This window comes from Tetrao urogallus (genome assembly GCF_951394365.1).
Source record: "Tetrao urogallus genome assembly, chromosome: 23".
NCBI lineage: Eukaryota > Metazoa > Chordata > Aves > Galliformes > Phasianidae > Tetrao > Tetrao urogallus.
In genome coordinates this window covers 5,048,989-5,069,479 of record NC_136836.1, presented here as the reverse complement: position 1 = coordinate 5,069,479, position 20,491 = coordinate 5,048,989, and the positions used below count along the sequence as shown (strand labels likewise).

General features: G+C 50.7%; 1 protein-coding gene across 5 annotated transcripts; it reads right to left on the bottom strand.

Moving 5' to 3' along the window:
• Window positions 1–463: 463 nt before the first annotated feature.
• On the bottom strand, window positions 464–15,953 carry NFYC (nuclear transcription factor Y subunit gamma; the record flags this gene model as incomplete). Of its 5 annotated transcripts, none has more annotated exons than XM_079545956.1 (9): window positions 464–583; window positions 1,031–1,090; window positions 1,747–1,893; window positions 5,154–5,312; window positions 6,052–6,225; window positions 9,311–9,406; window positions 11,195–11,308; window positions 12,789–12,860; window positions 15,849–15,953. In XM_079545956.1, 9 exons carry the CDS (start codon window positions 15,951–15,953, stop codon window positions 464–466), a joined length of 1,047 nt encoding a protein of 348 aa, XP_079402082.1. The 5 variants fall into 5 exon arrangements, with proteins under 5 accessions (XP_079402082.1, XP_079402083.1, XP_079402084.1 ...); XM_079545957.1 differs by having other exon boundaries at window positions 1,786–1,893; XM_079545958.1 differs by having other exon boundaries at window positions 464–580; window positions 1,786–1,893.
• Window positions 15,954–20,491: the final 4,538 nt, after the last annotated feature.

The window sequence follows — 20,491 nt, the reverse complement described above, 5'->3', positions numbered from 1 at the left end:
GGCAACCCAACACACAGACACGCTCCCCCCTCCCACCCGTAACAGACCACTGAGATGGCAGCACTGAACCTAGCTCTACTGGGGGAGAAACACAAAGGGAGCACCAGGCAGGAAGCTCCTGCAGCAAACCTGACGCGGCGCCCTTGAATCATTTCCCCAGGTCAGGGCCTTTCACCGCTGTTCAATGAGATGCTCCGAATTCCATCGGCTCCCTTCAGTTTCGCGGGCTTTGAACGAGCAGCTGAACGCACTGAAATATGGACTTCCAAAAATAAAAATCTTGCATTCTTGTCAGTGTCTGCTGGATATGCCCTCATACCCACCAGACGAAGGCGTATGGTGCACCAGAGACCGCAGCCTGCTGGAGGCTCACTGTCAAGTACGGAGACGCAGAAGCAACGCATTCCTCAGACCAGGCCGGGTGAAGCTGGCACGTGTTTGCTGCCCCACGCAGGGCCGCCGCTCAGTCCCCCGCCACCTGCGTGGCCTGGCCATCCGAGCTCTGGTTGGTGGACTGGATGAACATGGGCTGCGCGATGTCCTGGCCTGCAGGCATGGTCACTTGCTGGATCTGGTAGAGCTGCTGGCAGACAGAAGGAGGGGAAGGGAGGTCAGTTCTCACGCAGCGCCGCTGTGGGCACGAAGCCTGAGCAGCTCTCAGGCCTGTGTGAAATCTGTCCCCGGAACCAGGCCGTGAATCGGACATTTATCACTGCATCGTACATCATTCTGTCCATTCCTGATGCTCAGACTGAGCTCGTGCTGCTCACACAACAGCCAGGCTAAACGTTCAGACCTGTATTTGAAAGCTGGTCAGGACTAAAATGGGCTGCGTGAATCTGGAGCGAACAGAGCGCTGAGGAATCCACCTGCATCAGGAACGGCCAGGATCCATTATTCTGCCTCTGCTTCAGGTTTGGCTGCGGTAGCAGCGCTTTACCTGAAGAGCTGATTTGCCACAACAAACCCAAACAGTCCTTCCAGCTTGGACTTTGAAGGCATGCGGCACCAACACGGCCCGGGCTCTTACCTGCCCGTCTGTGAACTGGCTGAACTGCTGCTGCCCCTGCTGGACTTCTGTCTGCGTTATCTGCGAGGACGAGAGAAGGGCAGTCAGGGACAGAGCTCTGGGGAGGCTCAGAACCCACAGACAACATTCTGCCGCAGCCCTTCCAGAGCTTTTCCACTCTTGCAAGCTTCACTGCCCCGCCGTGAGGGGGGGGGACACATCGCAGGGCAGCAGCCCGTGCTCACGTTGGTCCTGACTGCAGTCAGGAACAAAGGACAGGGACCGAGTGCTCACAAAGCACGTCTGCTTTCACAAGGAGAACCTTGCGGCCTCCAGGATGTCAGGGAAGCAGCAGCCCTCCTGTCCTCCGAAGGCAGAGCAGAATCCCTTAACGAGCAGCCCCAGAGATCACGAGCCAACCTGGCGGCTGCAGGGCTGGCCTTGATGTGTCACTGCTGCAGAGCTTTGAGAGCTGCTGCTCCTCCCTCACCCAACCAGGAGAAGTAAAGAAAAGGCTGATAAACCTGCAGCCAGCTCAGAAGCAGCAAGGGCTTTATGCAGCAAGACACACACACACAGCATGCAGCTTTCACACACAGGTCAAGGAAACATCCGCTGCGCTCCTCGCTTCATTATTCCGATGAAGGTAAACAGGAAGAAAAGAAACTCAGGATCCCTGGCCCAAGAGTTGGTAAATTCCACCAGAGTTTGCAGTTTCAGGAGTTAGGGAACAACACCATAACAGCAAAGGCCAGCCCTGCTGTTGGAGCGCATACCTGCTGGGCATTGGTTGCAAGCGTCTGGATCTGCCCCTGGACTACCTGGGTGCCTGACACAGGCTGGGCTAAGCGGATATACTGCAGCTGGCCAGCATTCAACTGAACCTGGAGACAAGCGGAGGGGGCAGGGAAAGAAAATTAAACAGGTAACTGTGTAACCTGAAACACACCAACTTGCCTTCTCGTTTCCACAACAGAAGCCAGGTAACAGATGAGACTGGGGAGCTCCAGCCGGGCAGCGGTAGGGGAGAGGAATTAGCACAGGGCAAGAGCCCAGTCCCCAGAACTCCTCCAGGCTCTGCAAGGAGGACCTGAAGAAGCACAGCGCTTCCTTCTCCAGGACAAAAGGCCAGTTAGTAGCTAGAGCATGTTGAGTGCTACGTTTCAGAGCACTGTAACACTTGTTTTCCCTCTCAGTCACCAGAATGCAGCGACTGCTCAGCCTTTCATCTCACACACAGAGGCTCCTCCGAGCTAGCTGCACGTCATGACACTCCTACTACGTGCTGCCAAAAACATAAAGGAAACACAGGACATTTTCAAATCATTGAAGGCAGCAGAGATGACAGAAGTATACCACAATATCTGCAGCCCTGAAGCTCAACTCTTCTTTACCTGGCAAAGCCAACGCTTCGTGTCGGCGCTGTGTCACATTCCAATGCAAGTTCATTTATTTCCTACAGCCTGGATCTTGGATGCCTGGGGAGGGGGGTCTGAGCAGAGCCATCTTAGTGCCCTCAGCTCTCAGTCTGTGACAGAGGCAGCTGGTGGGACACGCCGAGAGGCGATGGAAAGGTCCCCACGTGGCTGACTGCCATCGAGTTCCTGGTGCTGCGCTGTTGAACTTCAGAACATTTTGGTTCACAGCCTTACGGTGCCTCACATCCAAAACACTTTGAGGTGCTTTTTGTTTTTAAGGAGGGGCAAAGGAAGGCGTGCAGAGCACCTGAGCACCGCTCAGGGACCAGGAGCTGCTGGCACACAGCCCTGCTGCCACCCGCTGCTGAACCCAGCTGCGCCCAGCAGCACCAATGTTATTTCATGAGCAAATGGACCCCACGCAAGCACACATCTCAGCAAAGACTCCATTTCTGCACTGAGCTCTGCCTGCTGAGCAAGTTCTCCACACTGCAGCTTCCTGCTTCCATCTCAGCCACGCTCCCAGCAGCGATGGAAGCAATTCACACACAGTGCCTCCAGAAATGAGGGCAACCTCCAAAGATTCGCCCCGCGAGGTCAAGGCGAAGGCATGGATGAAATTGAACACAGAATTCACGTGGGCAAATGGCTGCTCTGTAATGGATGCATTTCCTGCCTTCCTTCCAGCTCTACTCTGTTTGTTTGAGGCCGTTCTCCCACCACTCCTATGCTGGCAGATGCTACCAGCTGTGTTTCAGCCTTTTGCGTTTGTGTTAAGGAAGATCTGGAGCTGAACGCTACCAGAGAGCGGAATGAAAAGAGCTGCCAGAAGGTAACACTGACTGCACCAAGATAGGAAGGAGATTTAGGGGAGAAAGGATAAAAGAGGAGCAGAAAGAGAGCAGAACAGAGAGCAGCAGTGGGCAGAGCAAGGAGTGTAACTGTGGATCCACACAGCGTGCTCCCAGGCACTCTGCTCTCATGCTGGCTGTGTGGCTCCTGCTCTGCTGCATTTCATTTGCTGGAAGCAAAGAAGGGAAAGGTGTTTCCTCCAGCACAGGCTGTGGTTCTTCAACATGCTGCAATTAAGAGGAATCACATTAATTACTGTCAAGGCAGCACTTCTCCTAGGTACTGGAGTGAGAACTGTATTTCACTGTAACACCCCTCCTGAGGTACTCTGCTTTATCGCCTTACGCTCACGAGGAACCCAAGCATCCCCAGCACAACAGATGCCCACTCAGGCAGCTCCATCCCAACTGCAACCCCAGCAGTGCCTGAGGACGGCCACGAGCCCCAGTGCTGCCAGGCAAGATGAGGTGGAAGAATTCTCCTGGCCAAAAGCAGGTGCTAATTAAAAAGCGTCCAGTGGCTCGTTCATAAAGCACGCCATCAATTAAAACAGCATCACCTGGGTGGAGAATGGCATTTCCTGCAGAATGCTTCAGCCCCTTCCAAAGCTGCTTTATAAAGAATTCTTTCCCCTCTGCAAATCTCCAGGTCCCTTTCCTACAGGGACTTACAGCTTGCACTGGGGATGACTGCAAAACTAGCCTGAACTTCTTTTATTGCTGCTCTGTTATGCCAGATTCACCCAGGCAGGGGTAGAGATCTCTATCCAAAATGCCTTTAAGAAGCATCCAAGAGAGACTTCCATAAAGAAAAGGAGGACAAAAATGCAAGAGAAAGGCGGTGAAGAACGTGGAGAAGGAAAAAGGCTGCTGGTGGTAAAGCAGCACGTTTGGCAAGCAGTCTTGTCCCTCCTGATCAACACCTGGTGTAGGAATCAGCTGAAGATGGCAGAGATGAGAAGAGGGAAGTGAACTGGGAGGATGTGGCAGCATGCAGAGCCTTCGCTTTCCTCGAGATGCTCTGTCAAAGCACAAACATCTGCCAAAGGGACGCTGAGCAAACCTCAGCCTGTGTGAGATCAGCTCTGTGCAGCTGGTCAGCCTCGTAACAGCAAGAGGAATCACAGACAAAGCGAAGCGCTCGTCTCGGTCACCTGTCCGACCCCTGTGCTGCTGGTTGAGTGCGTGGAACTGGAAGGATTTTATCCATTTTTATTTTAAGGCGTGTGCAATTTTTCAGGTGGGAACCAAAAGGCTCAGCTTTGCTGTCATTCCAAGCTACAAAGAGGGGGAAAATGACATTTTGGGAGCCACGCGTTTACCCAGGACACGTGCCAGAATTCACGGCTCGCTGTGCACTCAAAATCCCATTCTTAGGGCACAGCAGCCTTACGTTAACGTGAAAGTGAGAAGAAATGTCCTGGTAGCACAAAGCCATTCCTGCCATCAGCTCAGACTACGTTGTAGAAATGCTTTTTTGCAACGTAGGAGTTGGTTAATGACTCACAGGCAGCACTTTTCCCACTCGGTCCGACAGGCCGTGGCTCCGGGTTGCAGAGGCAGAACGGAGTAAAGGCAACACAAGTTAATTAGGTTTTATTGCAAGCACGCTGTCGTGGAGAACTAATTTATCCAGGAAGTGCTTTCTGTCCTGCCTCCTAATAACGCCATTCCACCCGTGGGTAGCAGTGGTGCTGGCACTGCACGGCCTGAGTTTATTTCCCCCTTCATGTCACACCCGGCTCCTTTTCTCTCCCGGCGCAGGAAACGCGCGCAGCCCAAACCTCCTTGCACAGTTCTGAAGGCACACAAACACACACAGCCCCACGCTGAAGCAGCTGCATTCACCTCACTCCCAGCCCCACGACGGCTTACCGGGATCTGCTGGATCTCCCCCGTGTTGGTGATGATCTGCTGCATGACCTGCATGGTCTGCCCCGTCCCGCTCTGCGCCTGCTGGCTCTGTCCTTGCGGCTGGGCCTGCACAATCTGCACCTGCTGGCCTTCTCCCACCTGCATTGGCACAGGGCTGCGTTCAGAACAGGGCTGAGGCCGCAGGGCTGCTGCTGAGCCCCGCTGCTCCTCACTGATGCTTCAGTCACCGCAGCAAGACCTGCGTGATCCTGGCTTTAGGGCATGCTGCACACCCTGTAACAACGCTACGAAGAGGGAGCCCTGTGTTCTGGTTTTGCAGATAGCCACTCTTTGGCACAGGTACTCGAGAGACAAGCCAAATATGTTCAAGAAAATGCATGCATTTCAAATTGAGATCTCAGAGCTCTGAAGATCGCAGCGGTGTCGTGGTTGGCACCTGGCAAGGGCAGCCTCCTGCCAGAGCAGTGCTCATCCAGACAAGCAAAGGGTGCCGTGCTAACCTCACCGTGGCATTCAATATGCTATTAAGAAAGGCAGGGAGAGGAAGGAAAAAAAACATCAAAACCACACTGTAACAATAACACCGCTGACTGCAGAGCTCAAAAACCATTACAGCTTCACTTGCATGTGGAAAAGACAGAATGTGTCCTATGGCTGTTGTGACTCACTCTGGGCTAACAGTGCACTGCACTCCCACAGAACAACATAACCTACAGCACGGAGATTCAAAGGATATTTCTGCTTTGCTCACTGGGTCAACACAATTCAGCTCCTTACGCTGCAAAGGAAAACCCATTTCTATGGCACTACTGACTGCTGGCAGCAGGGAGAACAGGACACTGCAGTGAGCCAAGGGTCCCCAGCACACTGCACAGCCCCGAGCTCTGCCCACACTCACCTGCCCCTGCTGAGGCTGTGCAATGATGATCTGCCCCGGCTGGATGGTGGTTGTAGATGTCGTGGTCTGCTGTCCTTGCTGCTGCCCCTGGACCTGCACTGCAGCAGGCTGCTGAGCAAGGGTGAAATAATACTGCACGGGTTCAGCCGGGGTCACAGCCTGACGTACTTCTTCCTGCAGCACAGCACAGAGTGGGTAAATGGGGAGGGAACCCCCAGCTGCCCAGCCCAGCCACCGCTGAGCACCCCCACAAGCACCAAGGTGCCTCCAGTGCCTCCTTTCTAACAGCTTAAGTGACTCAAAAACGATCGCTCAAACCAGGTTTCCTCATTTATGAAGCTGGAAGGAAATCAAAACCATTTCCAGTATCCTACACATAATAATGGAGTCACCAATTTCATCATGAGAAGCAAACGTATAAAATGACCATAGCTGAAATCCACACAGCTCCTCATCAGCAAATTCCATCATCACTGGTTATCTTAGCACAGAATGAACTGCAATGCACAAGGAAGACCTGCAAAGCCTCATCTGCCAGCAAAGCCTTCTACTTAGCCCACGTGCCCAGCACAGATCTTAGCCCAGCTCTGATGTCAAACCCCTGGGAACAGAAGCCATGCACTCGATGCACACTGCAGGGCCTTGGTCTACTTATTGAAATCCAGCTTTTTCAGAATAACAACAACTTTGTCTCGTGTCACGGCCTGACAGCCTGATTCTGCAGGAAGCAGGGATATCTCATGAGTGTAAAGAACAACAGCTTCTGCTCTAGCTTGCTGTCAGGAGCACAGGCTGTTGTACTGCCATCTTGTTTCATCTGTGGATGCCTTTGGAAGAGAAAAGCGCCTTATAACTCAAGATATTTCAGGCAAAGTAGATCTGGGGAGATGATGCTATGTGACAAGCGGGGAACGCTCGAGAATCGCACCTCTCGAGCTCCCAGAGGAGCACTGGACCCTGAGCCCAGCAGAAGACACAGCTCACCAGACGTTCACTCCATGGCAGAAGGCGTAAACAATCCTCTCCCAGCCACCTCGAGTTCACAGCTGAGAGTGTAGGATGTTTACACGTGCTACAGCATGGTAGGGGCCACGTCACACAAGTCTGCTCCACTCCCCTGCATCAGAAGAGGCTCATGGCTTACCTGCAGTGCATCCAGCTGGGCAGAAAAAGAACTTCCATTAAACAAAACTAGTGTACGTTGCCCAGATGGGCATCAGGTGTGGGTAGAAGAGCCCCTTCCCTTCAGTGCTCAGCTCTCAGAGGGACTCTGAGCCACTCAACAGGTTTCTAACAGCATACCAGGAAATGACACCCCAAAGGTTACGCTGCTGGCAGCTGGCTGTAATGAAGAAGTGACTGAGCCTGGCTCCCAGCAGCACCCCGCAGTACCACAGCCACTTACAGCACCTCCTCCACACAGCAGCACGCAATTAATTCCTGCTCGCTTCATCAAATCCTCTACAGGAGGGAATCATAATAAATGTAAGTATGTATTCAACAGGACAATTCTCCAACGAGTCACAAAACTGCAAGCACTGAAGAGCCATGGCTGTTTCTGTAAAGCCCAGTCCTTAGGTACGCTATTTCTATAGAGCTCCAACCCTGCTGCTCGCTGAACCCTCAATTAAGGACATCAGCATCTATTCCAGGTTCAAATTTTCCTTGCTACACGCAAAAATGACTTTAAATACAAATCTGCATGAAGTAGGCTCTACCCCATCGTTGGGCATCTTGTATTTCCAAGCCGTAGCTTCAGTTACCAGAGCAACATAACAGTCATGGTTCCCTCCTCAGCTCTTCCTCGTAAGCAACACCAAGTTGTCAAACAGTCCTGCCCATGCTAAAGCACAGATTGCACCCCCAGCCAAAAAGGGCAGCCTGTCAGCCTATGGGCAGCTATTCTTCAGCACCGTGGAAGAAGAGAAATATTTTCCACTGAAAAGTCCCAACCTACGCTGGATTTCTCCACCAGACTTCTCCCCTTAGCAGCATTTCTCATGATTCAGCTGTGTTCAGAGTGAATCTCTTGGCATCTCTGTATCAAACCAGATACAGGCAAGCTCCCACTGCAGCCACTTCAGCAGAACCGTGAGGACATAGCAGGGTGTGCTGGGATAGGAGCAAGGGAAATGGTTTCTCATTAAAAAAGGAGAGATGTAGATTGGATACAAGGAAGTCTTTTGTACAGCAAGGGTGGTGAGGAGCGGCACTGGTCACTAGAGGAGTGTGGAGCTGTGCTCCTGGAGAGTGCCAAGGCCGGGCTGGGGGGCTGTGAGCACTGATGGAGCTGCGAGGGTCCCTGTCTGCAGGCAGCTGGAGCAGCTGGCCTTTAAAGGTCCCTTCCAACCCAAACAATTCTGTCATTTCCAGACGGAAAATGAAACAGCAGCTTTCAAACTCCAGGTCTACCATGGGAGCAGCATCTCTGTTCACAGCAGGTACTTCTTGTATGTTTGACTTGTAATGGAATACGAGAAACACATCAAAGCAAAGCTTCCAAGTAAAGCACTTGCCAGGAAGCTGTTTTACAGTTCTCCAGTCTTTCCAGCAGCACTCAAAGAAGACATGTTAAAGACCACCTTGAACCTTTCAAAGACCTCCAAAGGCATCTGAAAACCAGCTGAAGGAAGCAGGCAGACACAGCCCAGCCGAGTGCAGGATCTGCCTCTGTGCACGTGAAGCAACGGCGAGCCACGGGGCGACTGAGCTGCAGCCCCACCGCGCTGCAGTTTGGGCACCGTCTGGCACACAAGGGCAACAAGAGCTCCTGGAGCAACGTCTGCTGGCTTCCACGGGGCAGCAGCACCCAGGTGACTGCAGCAGCCTGCAGCTGTAAACATCCGACTGAAAGCTCCCGCTGACACCTCACAGCTTCCAGTCAAGGATGTTTACAGCAGCAACGACTGCCCTGAAGGACACGGGAGGTGGCACTGCTGGGCAAAGCTGCCTGGGTTGCTTCATGGCAGCCAAAGGATGCAGAGTCAGCACGGTTTTGAACGTTTTTAATAGTGCTAATGTTTGTTCTCAGAGCTGTGTAGAAATGTTTCTGTTGCTTCGGTAAGTGCCCGAGTCGGGCTTCTGTCATCACCCCTCTATTAGCACCAAAAACAATTAAGAATCTGAACACTATGAAGAAGAAACGTGCACAAAGGGGCACAAATGTGTCTGAGACTCTGACTCGTTATCAGCTCCCTAACAATTAGAGTGAAACCACCCCACGGAAAGGACAGCCAACAGGGCAGCTGCTCTGTCTCACCTGACGCTTCGGAGGCTTCAGCTCATCTCTTGGGACGATGTCAATCAGAAAGTCAAATTGATCAAACTTTGTAATTGCCATGGCAATGTCGTTCCTCTACAACAGCAACAAGAAAAAGCACTTTTCAGCTTTAGAAGCGTGTTCTGTCACGAGATAAACAAAGCAGAGCTTTTTAATCAGGGGTGTTCATTACACTTCAGCTTTTACAGAACCTCCCCTAGGTGGAACCTACGCGTTTGGTGAGAAAAAGACACAGAATTACAGGGTCTTATTTGGGGCAGGGGAATCCTGAGAGATGTAGAGAGAACAAAATGCAGCCTGTAGAAGGGCTCTTAAGAGAGAGCAGCAAGATTAAAACACAGAGTTAGCAAAGTGGCCAAAGGTATCAGAGAAAGGATGCGCAAGAGCCAGTGAGCTTCTAAGAAACACTGGCAAGGCAAACAGCTTCTCCAAGCTGCTTTCATGCATATAAGGATAAAAAGTTTATCTAAAGAAACTTTTCTTTCGTATCTTCACCAAAAGAAGAAATCCAAACATGAGCATTCTGTCAAAGTGCTGCTGACCTGAACAGGGGCAGCCAGCAGAAGGCACCACTGCAGGGTTTGCTTAAGATCTCCAGCAACCCCACGATTCAAAAAAAGTGAAAAAAGATTGAAAGTCTTAAAAAGAAAACAATAAAACGCTCTGTGTCAGTTTAACATCCCAGCAAACCACCTTAAAAAGCAGGGCTGACTCAAGAAGCTCTTAAAAGCCTCGTTTTCATTAATGGAAGGTAAATTTGTAAAGCATTTCTATGAACAGGAGCTGGGACAGCACTGCCTGACGCGTGGTGACATTACGACCAGCCATCCTCACATTTCAGGCTAGCTGACATTTCCAAACCCTGCGCTGCCTTGGCAATTAAGTGCAAACAATGATCACCCAGAAAGCACAAGAGAGACATTTCTGTTCCACGGGCAGCATATATTACAGCAGGATCTTCACCAGGAAGAAACCTTTGACTGAACAGATGTCTCTCCCATTCCGTGCTCCGTGCTGAGGGCTGGGCTCAGTCCAATTTCCTCCCATAACTCAGAGCTCTCCACTCTACATTTTTTCCCAAATAGTTGATAAGCAAAGACTGCATTTCTCCAGCTGCACTGCACTGCCCATGCGGAGAGCAGCTGTTCTACGATGGCAGCTGCTGGGGAAGGCAAAGCGCTCCTACATTGAAACCTGGGTCAATTAAAGGTCCTGTACATTAGGATCAGGATCTAAGTGCAACTCTGAAATAACAGCTTGAAAGTTGTTAGCAGGACATGCCTGAGTCGACACTTGCTGCTTACGCAGCGCCTTGTCCTTGCTCTGTGCATCAAATACATCCTTCCCACAGTAACTGCATTAAAATCCAGGTTAAGGAACTGGCACTGGCCTCAATTAGTGAGGATTCAGTGGTCAGACACCCAGCCAACAGGACGCCTTTGGGCTGGAATCACACTTGTCTGCCTGCCACTATGGCAATCCCTGCATCAGAGCGCAGGAGGAACCATTTTTGTTCTCATCTCTGGACCCCAACTAACATCTACAAGCCTGCCTTAGGAGAATTACTGCTGAAAAACAAGACAGCCAGAAGTCCGACAGACACAGATATCCTAAGGCACTAGAGCAGGTCACCATTAGCAGACAGCTGCTGCTTTTTTTTCTTTCTTTCTATGGCTGTTGTTTGTTTTTAAAACCAAGTTAAGCAAAAAGCACTTAGGTAGCACAACCACAGTGGGCAACGCGCTTTGTACCCAGGTTCCTGGTGATAGAAGCCTCTGTTTACAAAGCATGCCTCCTGTTATGAAAACAGAAGTTGGAAACAGTTTCTGAAGCTGCTGAAGGCCAGGTAGGAGCTGCTGTTACCTGCAGAGTCCTGCGCTTGTTGTCTTCTGTGTGGATCCAGGCTCGCAACGTCAGTTCTGTTATGAATATCTGAGCTGCCTTGGCGAACAACACAGGGGCCTCCGCACTGATCATCTGTAATTAAATGCACACATTTTTTGAAGTTACTATCAAGACTCCGATGCAGCAAAGTCGAGGTGACTGTGTGACGTTACTCAAATCTGAACGGCTGTGTTGCCTACCAGTGAAGTTTGGGGAATTTCCCCATCGGATCCCCGGTCTGACGGCCCAAAGAGCCTCCAGTCAGACGCAGTGCCAGAGCACTGACCACATGCAGTTTGTCTTCACAGCCTGCTGCACACACCTGGCCAGGTGCTACCTCTTCGTGTCGGGTTGTGTTGAGCCAGCAGCTCTGAATTGCTGCACCAGGCTGTACTCAGCTGTGAGCATCACCCAGCAGCTTCTGCTGGCAGCGCTGGGCACACGCAAGTGGTACTGAACGAGAAGCTGAAGAGAGCCTGGCCCTTACTTTATAGTTGTAACACTAAGATAATCTGAAATGAATGCAGAAATTGCAAAGGAGGTTTGGAGACACAGATAAAGACCATGCGCCTCACCAAATTCCTTTCCCTTAAAAAGCATCTCGCTCAAGTTTTGCTCACGTTGAGCAGTTTCGTTATTAGCTGGCTTGGCATTAGTGCTGAATCCCCAGTGCAGGCTTCTTAAATAACACCAGAAGGAATGCCAAAGACTCTTTTCCCTCTTAAATCTCACCTTCCCTTCATTATCACAAAGCTGGCACTCACTCGCTTCAGACATAAATTGGGACCTGAGGGGGTTGGGTTCCTTGTGGCTGCAGGCTGACAGAATAGCTCCCTTGGACAGGGAGACAACACACGCCTTTTTCTGACTCTCATTTAACATTTAAAGGCTGTCCTAGGAGAAGGATGGTGTCACATTGAGAATAAGAGTGCAAACCATTCTTTTCTCTCTTAGGAGAGCCACGTCTGAGGGCCTCTTCCTATTCAAACAAACAGGAGGGCTGGGGCAGCGCAAGACTCAACACGCGCTCCATTCTCCCCCCTTCTTTTTACGCCTCCAACCTTTCACCAGTTGACTTTATCAGATCCAAGTCAAAGATTCAGCTCGAGTATCACTACCAAACCAATGTTACCTACCTAAGTTATTACTTTTCCCCACTTTTCCACAGAACAGCACAGCACTTTTCAGTGCTGTCACTGCCCACGTTGAACCTTCTACAGCTTTGTGAAAGTAAGAGTCAAGAAAAACAAGGAGACGTGAGAAAAGATGGATCAGCACTAGGAAAAAAAAAGCCAAGCAGCCAGGAAACACCCAGAGTTATGCAGCAGATTGGTGTTTAACAAGAGAAAGCAGAACTGAAAAAGTCTTCAGCAAAGATCCCAAGTGATCTTGCTTCCCCAGTTCAGTTTAATTACACCAGGCCAGCTAACGGTGCATTCCAGTAATTGTTCTGTAAAGTACCTTAAAAATAATGATAAACAACGACAATAACAAGTAATGAATTGCAAGGAATTACAGCTACAGCATCCACCAAAAGGGTCATAAACACTTAAGACAGAAGCCATGAGGGTACCTTCACATCTTCATCCAGTTTCATTATCTTCTTAATCCGAGCCAGGGGCAGCTCCTGAACCCTGAAGTCTTTCTGCAGAGAGATCCACATTTGAGACAGAGGTAAGAAAATTAAAACAAATTGCTGTTGTTTGAAACTGAACCTGCTAAAACTCGACAGAAACGACTCCTTTTCTTTGAGGTGGGGCAGCTCCTCCTCAGATCTGAGCATCCCCAGCTGCCTTCCTGTACTTCACACAGCACAGCGGTACCTCAGCCCTCTGTCAGACACTTGCATTTACAGTTTCACCTCGAAGTTGAAGTCCTTCTGCAGAACAGAATGTTTCTAAAGTTATAAATAGATGCAGAAATGTGTATTTGAAGCAACTAATTCAATTAGGTGCCTTAGGACGGAGAAAGCAATGGAATTTGCAAGGACTCACTAGAGGAAACGAAGGCAAATAAGAGCTATGTTGCCATAGGATGAAATCTCTGCCCTACCTGCACTTCCCTGCTCCCCAGTATCAGTGTTAGTGTCAAGAGCCCTGCAAAACCTTGTCTACTCCTGTATTTAAATGGATTCCTTGCCATTTTCCAGCAAAGGGAACTGCTGACTCAGAACAGGGTGAGGATGGCTCAGGAGGCAGCGAGGAGAGGAAGCCATCACTGCAGTGAATCACCCTCCCTGCTCACTGCTGGCAGCTGCTCAGCAACAGAGATGCACTGAGACGCCAACACAAAGCCTGAGAAGATGCAAGGGGCGAGGGAAGCTGCGAGCTTCAGTGCAGCACTGCCTGCCCTCCTCTGCAGGTGCAGAAGAACAAGAAATCCACGCCGTGCAGCCAGCAGGGGCCCCTTCAAAGAGGGAGAAAGGTGAGGTTACGTCCATTGCGCCAGGATGCAGAATCCCTGTGCACACAGGGCTTCTACAAAATGTCTTCTCCACAGAAACGGCACAAAAAGTAAAAGGAAACTCTTCTCTGTGGTAAGAGAGCACTGCCAGACACGGTAGTGAAACAAAAGAGGGAAAAAAAGTACTGAAAATGCCATTTTCTACTAAAATAAAGTACAGAAGCTGTATGTGGGACAGCCAGCGCTCCGGCAGGGGGTGTGTGATCAATTCAGGTATGAAAATGATAGATGTGCATTAGAACACAGCAAAACCTTTGCGTTCTCACTGTGGGAAGAATCTTGGACGTGGCACGTGCAGCAGGAGGGCAGAGGCCTGGTGTGGAAGGGCTGGGAGAGGGCAGCAGGCAGGAGCTGTGCTGAGCACACACACATCAGGGTGGCACTTCCCACCAGCCACCATCACGTAAACAAGTCGGGAGGTTGCTAGGGCATGAAAAAACATCCCAGAGATTTCCTTGAGTTTATTTTGTTAAGCTCATTCCTTTTTAAAGTGCCCCATGAGCTTCGGGCCTCAAGGAAAGATGACGACAAAATTCCTAATTGGTGAAACTCGTAACGGTGCTAATTATTTCACTTCCAAGAACAAGAGAAGTGCAAGCAGACACTTGCAGCTACAAGCACACTGCACAAGGTGCAATGCTATTAAAACCTTCAGAGAGCAGAGACAGTGGGAGAAACCAGAGCAATTTAAAGAGCCTTTATTCCTTTAAGGCTGACAGGCAAATGTCACATAAATCAAAATCAATACGCAAGTACCACGGTGAAGGGAAGCGTGACCACTACTGGCTACTGCCCAGCACAACGAACTGTAGAACCAATTCTTCATCTTTTCTTTTTTCCAAATTAGGTCTCAATACTTTCCCAGGCCACTTCTAGCTCTCTGCGGAGCTGCAATGCTTGTTTCAGCCTCATTCTGCCTCCTGCTTCTCCAAGAGAAACCTACAGCCCCTTGTCCTGCGGGACGGAGGGCAGCCCAGTGATCCCAGCTCTCACAGAGCAGTTCCCTTTTTCCTCCCCTGCATTCCAGCCAGTGGCAGCACGTTGCAAACGCCCCAAAGCAGAGAGCTGTGCAAAGCAGGCCTCCATCACAGCTGCTCTCAGCTGCACAGCACACACAGGTGAGCTCCGAGCTTGCTTCCATCCACACGCATGGCAGCACAAGATGCACACGGGTGCCAGGGTTTGGTTGTGCTGGGAACGGCCGCGTTCAGATGTTCTGCACTTCATCCTTTTCCCTGCTATCTCTGCTCCAGTGTCTCCAGTTAATTTCCAGCGACTTCCTACCTTGCCATGCGATAAATAGCTTCACAGAGCAGTTAAAAATTAAGCTGCCCGTATTTGATAAGCTGTGGAATAAACCCCTTTCATGTGGAGACAAAGACAAACTACAGCTCCTGAACGCAAGAATTCAACGCAGTAAAAGAAGAAAGTAATTAATTCTAGTTATGCATACAAAATTCTACATCTGTTTCTTCAACCAACTGTCTGCATGCAGGCAGAAAAAAAAGCAGCTTATCTTCCAACTACTGGATTGGGGTTTTCACTTTGAACAGCCCGTCTTCAATTGGGGCTCTTTTGTTTTCACTTGCATTACAAGCTCAGGATGTGCCTGCAGGACTGCTGCATCACAGCCATCTCTCCATCTCTCTCCAAAAGCCAATCTTTATTATATGCCCTCGTTCCCAGGCACTTCTCTTCTGGGGATGGAAAAATAGAAGCTACTTAGTCCAATTCCTATTCTCAGCCTCTATGTGATTTTTTTTTTTTTTAATGAAATGTCTTTAAATTAATAAGGCACGTGATAACGATGCACTTGGCATTCAAGTGATTTTCAAGACTTGTCAAAGGAGGCGGTTCTGAAAGACCATAATTGTTCTATACAGAAAATGAAATCCAAAAATTCATTCACAAAATTGCCACCGTCTGCCAATAGCCAGATGTTTGAATTTACAAAGGGGAAGGAGGGGGATTAAGAGTGCTCTTACATGGAAGTAACTCTCGTCACTTATTTCGTATTACTGAAGCTGAGAAGCAGCAGAACAGCGCGAGTTACCATCTGAAATCCCTCAACCTCCTGTTAGCTCAAAGCACCGAAGGCAGCTACACCTGAAGACATTCTGAAATCCACCACGGGTTCTCTAGAAGCAATGGGAGCCACTGAGGCACTCACCACTGTGAGGTTGCGGATCTCCTCCATGACGCGGGGCCAGAAGGACTGCAGGCTCTGCTGGGCATCGCTGCTGCTGCCTGTGCCGAAGCTGCCATCTGTAGACATGCTGGAAACTGGAAGAAAGCAGAGCAAGCATCAGCAATGAGAAGGATGCAGGCATCCAGAGATCCCCCCCGAGTGCCAGGACTGCAGGAAGAGCCCAGCCTGGCCAACCGACAGGAGAAGTGCTGAGGTCCGCCAGGCCGCAGCTCAGCAGCCACATGAAGATACTCATAATACTCATGACCTCTAAAAGTGGGGCTTTTTTGTGCTCGTTGTTTGCTTACTTTTCCAAAGATTGTAAAAAGAATACACACACAAAAAAGAGTTGAAAATAAAAGTGCTCTCCTCATTCCCTTGTTAGAGTTCTGCCTTCTCACAGGGACTTACAGAACACAACGGGTGCTCACAGCCCACACTGCGCTGTGCACCAGCGGGAAAGTCATTTACTCCAGTGCTTCTTCCAGCCAACAACAGTGCAGAATACAGCAGCAAATCCCCTCAAGGTGAAGAGACAGTGTCAAGGTCAGCCTGGTATTATTTCTAAAAAGCTTAATTAAACAAATTCTTCTGTGCCTGTTAGAAAGGTGTCATTGTGCACAGAGCTCGCTATCTGGAAGCACGGCAGGAGCCCAGCAGCACCGCAGAGCAGGCAGCCGTGCCCAGCAGGGTGCAGGACCTGATGTTCCCAGCACAGAAATGTTTGGGTGCACACCAAAGGAGTTGGTGAGCACCTCCTGAGTGAGCACAAGCACGGGGCCCTGTGTTAGTGATGCTAAACGCTCCTGGGGACACCCCAAGCAGCTCCGAGGTCCCCACAAGATGACAAGATGCACAAAGAATACAAGAATACACCTCTGAGCTTCTCCTCATACGCAGCAGCTGTGAAGAGAGCAACGGTGTTACAGCTTCCATAGGGAAACACCTCCAGAGCCGTGCTGTCATTACCGTGGCAGGGCAGAAGACAGCAGCCCACGTTCAGCTGGGACACAACTGGCGCAGCTCGTGTTGCTGCCAACCCTCAGCCCTCGGGCCAAAGGCAGCACAGCCCCAATGCAGCACAGCAGCACCGAGTCCAGCACCTACAAGGCCAAAGCGAGGCCACGCCATGAAATCCTATGAGCAGATCAGGGAGAGGGGCACCTCCTGCAGGCTGTGCTCTTCAGGATCCTTTCCCCTTAACCAGCCTGGGAAGGAGGAGCTGGGGGGAAATTTGACAGAGCACGGCAAGGAGGAGGGCACAAGACCACAGAGAAACAGGTGCTGAGACAGGAAGAACTGCAGGCAGGGCACCTATGGAAATCAGGGACTGACAAGCTGCTTGATGGCTCTTCAACAATTGTTTGCATTATGATGCCATCCTCCTACAGACGAAGATATTTCAAGTATTTGTAAGAAAATACAGAGAGAAATATTCTAACGAAAATTTAACATTGGCCCTTGATTCCCCCCCATGATCTGCATCGTCAGATGCAGACAAAAAATAGCATAGATGCACAAACAGAAGCTAATCCTTTCTACCTGGCAATACTTCAACACTGGCACTGATGGGGTCTTTGCTGCAACTGGAGATGCCATTCATCCTGGTGCCGAACCATTTCTCAGGGCTGACTCAAAACCACAGATGTCTTGCTTTCAGCCTGCTTAAACACTGCACTGCAATGCAACAGAACCCTAAGAAGCAACAGGTTAAAAATGGAGCAAAGGGGAAGAAAGCTCTGGCATCAACACAGTGTTACATCAAGGGCAAATTAAGCATTAGGTGTAGGCCTCTGTCACACTCATCCAAACTTGGAAGGAGGAGCTGGAAACGGTTTGCTTCGATCACCCAGAATTTAAAGGGTCCTCCTGAGGAAGGCAGAGAGTTCCCAGCTGCAGAGCACACACAGGACTGGTTTCAGAGCAGCGAGGGACGCCTGCTATGGAGAGTGACTGTGGAGGAGAAGTGAGAGGAGGCTGCCTGTGAGCGGGGAGAAGAACTGCCCACAGCCTGGTTTCTTCAGAAAACTTACAGAAGGAAATAATGGCAGAGTCTGAAATAAAAGCCTAAGCAGGTGAAAGCTAAGACATTATTCCAGTTCTTGGTTCCCACCAGGAGAGATACGCGAGGGACCTTGAATATGCCTGCAAGCATCAGAGAGAAAACAGAAAAACCCAAACTTCCATGCAAACCCTCGGCGTTGGCTCCATGACACCAACTTTAACAACAGAACCATTCCTGCCCCATTAGGTAAGCTCCTTCACCCGGGGGAACTGCATTCCTGCGTTTTAAGAATGCCTGCTATCAGGAACAGCACCAGCAGAAAAAACACCGCGGGGCTGGAGATAAACCCCCCTGAGCCAGCGGGAAGGCAGCTCTGTGTGCTCGTGGGATCAGCATCTCACCCCGTTCATCTGCTTTGATATGCAGGGAGCTTCCACAGCTCCCTTCCACTTTGCTTCTCCCACCCCAGGGCTTCCTCCACAGGAATCCACTTCCCCACAGGATCCACAAGCTCCAGGCTCTCCCACCTCATCCTGCTGCCGAATGAGGCTCAAACCCATCTCACATAACTCCATTAGGCACAAGCAAACAAATCCCAAAGCCTCCGAAGCACACACCAGGTAAGAAATGGGCACGTAGGAGTGGGCTGCATCCACCCTGACACCACGCATCCCCTCTGAACAGCCCCAGGGTGCCCCATGAAGGATAACATTCTGTTTCCAGACACAGGGAAAAGGAGGCCAAAACGCTGAGGCCTGGGCATAAAACGCCTGGAGGTGATTACAGAGCAGATTAGGCAGCACATCTCAAGAACTAAGGCAGCAACACTCTGCAATGAGAGCTTTTCTGCTCACCAGAGCAGAACACCTTTTGCAGACGTTCAACTTAAAAAAAAAACCCTGTGGCAGCTGACAAGTGCTTAAGGACCTCAGTTTGTAGGACACAAAGCAGCCATGAAGACACCGCTGCTGTCTGTGGTTGTTTTGTTTTTAAATAGAGCCCCAGCAAGGATCTTTCTTTAATGCCTGGGAAGGGGAAGCAGCCAAATGAAGCCATCTCCCCCTGGATGCCTTGATGCACATTCAAGCAAGAAGTTGCTACTGGCAACACAAGCTGCAGAACAGCTGCAAACTAAACTCAGAGCTCTGATCTTGCAGTTCCACCTGGAGCTCCTCAGCTGGAAGAAGCGGCCATGCGGGGCAGGAGCTGGGGCACTGCCACAGGGCCAGGCACAAGGACAGCCTCCACCTCCCACCTGCAGCCCCAAGCAGGCCGTGCCCGGCAGCAGCTGAACAAACCAGGTGGGTGGAGAGCAGGTCTAAATGCAATTTATCCAAATATCTGAGGGGATATGCAAAGCAAGAGCGCCGGAGGGACGCGCTGAGAAGCTGTGAGGCTCTCAGGGAAGGAGGAACCAGCTCCCACCGCCAGGCACCTGCTGCTGGGCAGAGCTGGCAGGTGCTTTGCATGGCACAGCGCTGCTCCCAGCCCGGCCCGACGACACAGAGCCCATTCTGCACAGCGCTCCATGGCAGCAGGGTTCCTTCTCAGCGCCTCCAGGATGCGGCTCAACCTGCAGTGAGATGGAGGCTGTGAAGAAACAAGGCAGAAGCACAGACAAGTGCTGTGCCTCAGCACCCCCAGCTGCAGGTACAGACGTATTTGTTTCAACTGAAAACTGCCATCGCACGTCCTCCCCCCGTCAGAGTCTATGGCCATTCCTCTGTGGAATTACCACCTCCACAGACAGGGCTTTGAAGAACCACCACCCAAAAAGCCACACGACTCTGCTGGTTTTACGCTTCCTATCACACAAACTCCTGAGAAGCCTAATTATTGGGAAGTGGTGCTACAGGAAAAAAAGCAGCACTGCGCTTCCTTTCATGTCACTACTTTTTGATATAGCAAAGAATAAAAACCAATGCCTCTGCACACAGCAAAACCCTGAAGTACGAAGAACGGATCCGCAGAGCTGAAAAGCGAGCATCTGGAACAAACTCTGCTCTGACATTCAGCACTGCTCCCAGCGTGATGCTCTCACTGCAGCGCTGTTTTGGGAGCCTGTCCCTTGATTAAAAAGTAAGATGTGCACAGCCCACTTGCATATCTAAAGAATGAGCTCTGCGTAGCAAGAAGTGCCAGACACCTGATCCTGCCCAAATCAGGAGGAACAATCTAGCGACGCTGAACTAGTTTCACAAGAGGCACATACAGGTTTACACGAATCCAGTAACACATCTCTGTAAATGGTGGCACAGGAGGAGTCTTCAGTGTATGACAGCCACGTGCCAGCACCCCCAGGAGATCCTGCTCTCATTACGGCCATGAGGGCATCCAAGGGAGCAGCAGAACCCCAAACAGAGCATCAGTGCAGTCTGGAATGGGCTACACCAACCCTGAGACTGGGCAGCTCTGTGACGGCCGATGCTGAGCTGGCAGCACGCCTGCATGCTGCGAGGAGCTGCGCTGCTCTGCGTGCCATCGCACCCCGTGCGGCCTCACTTCAAAACAAACCTTTGGAAGTCGTGCCACTGAGATGCCTCAGCTCACCGCCCAGCTCCTCTGCTTTCACAGCCACTCAGGATAGCAGGTAATCTTCTAATTCCAAACCTTTCCTGAA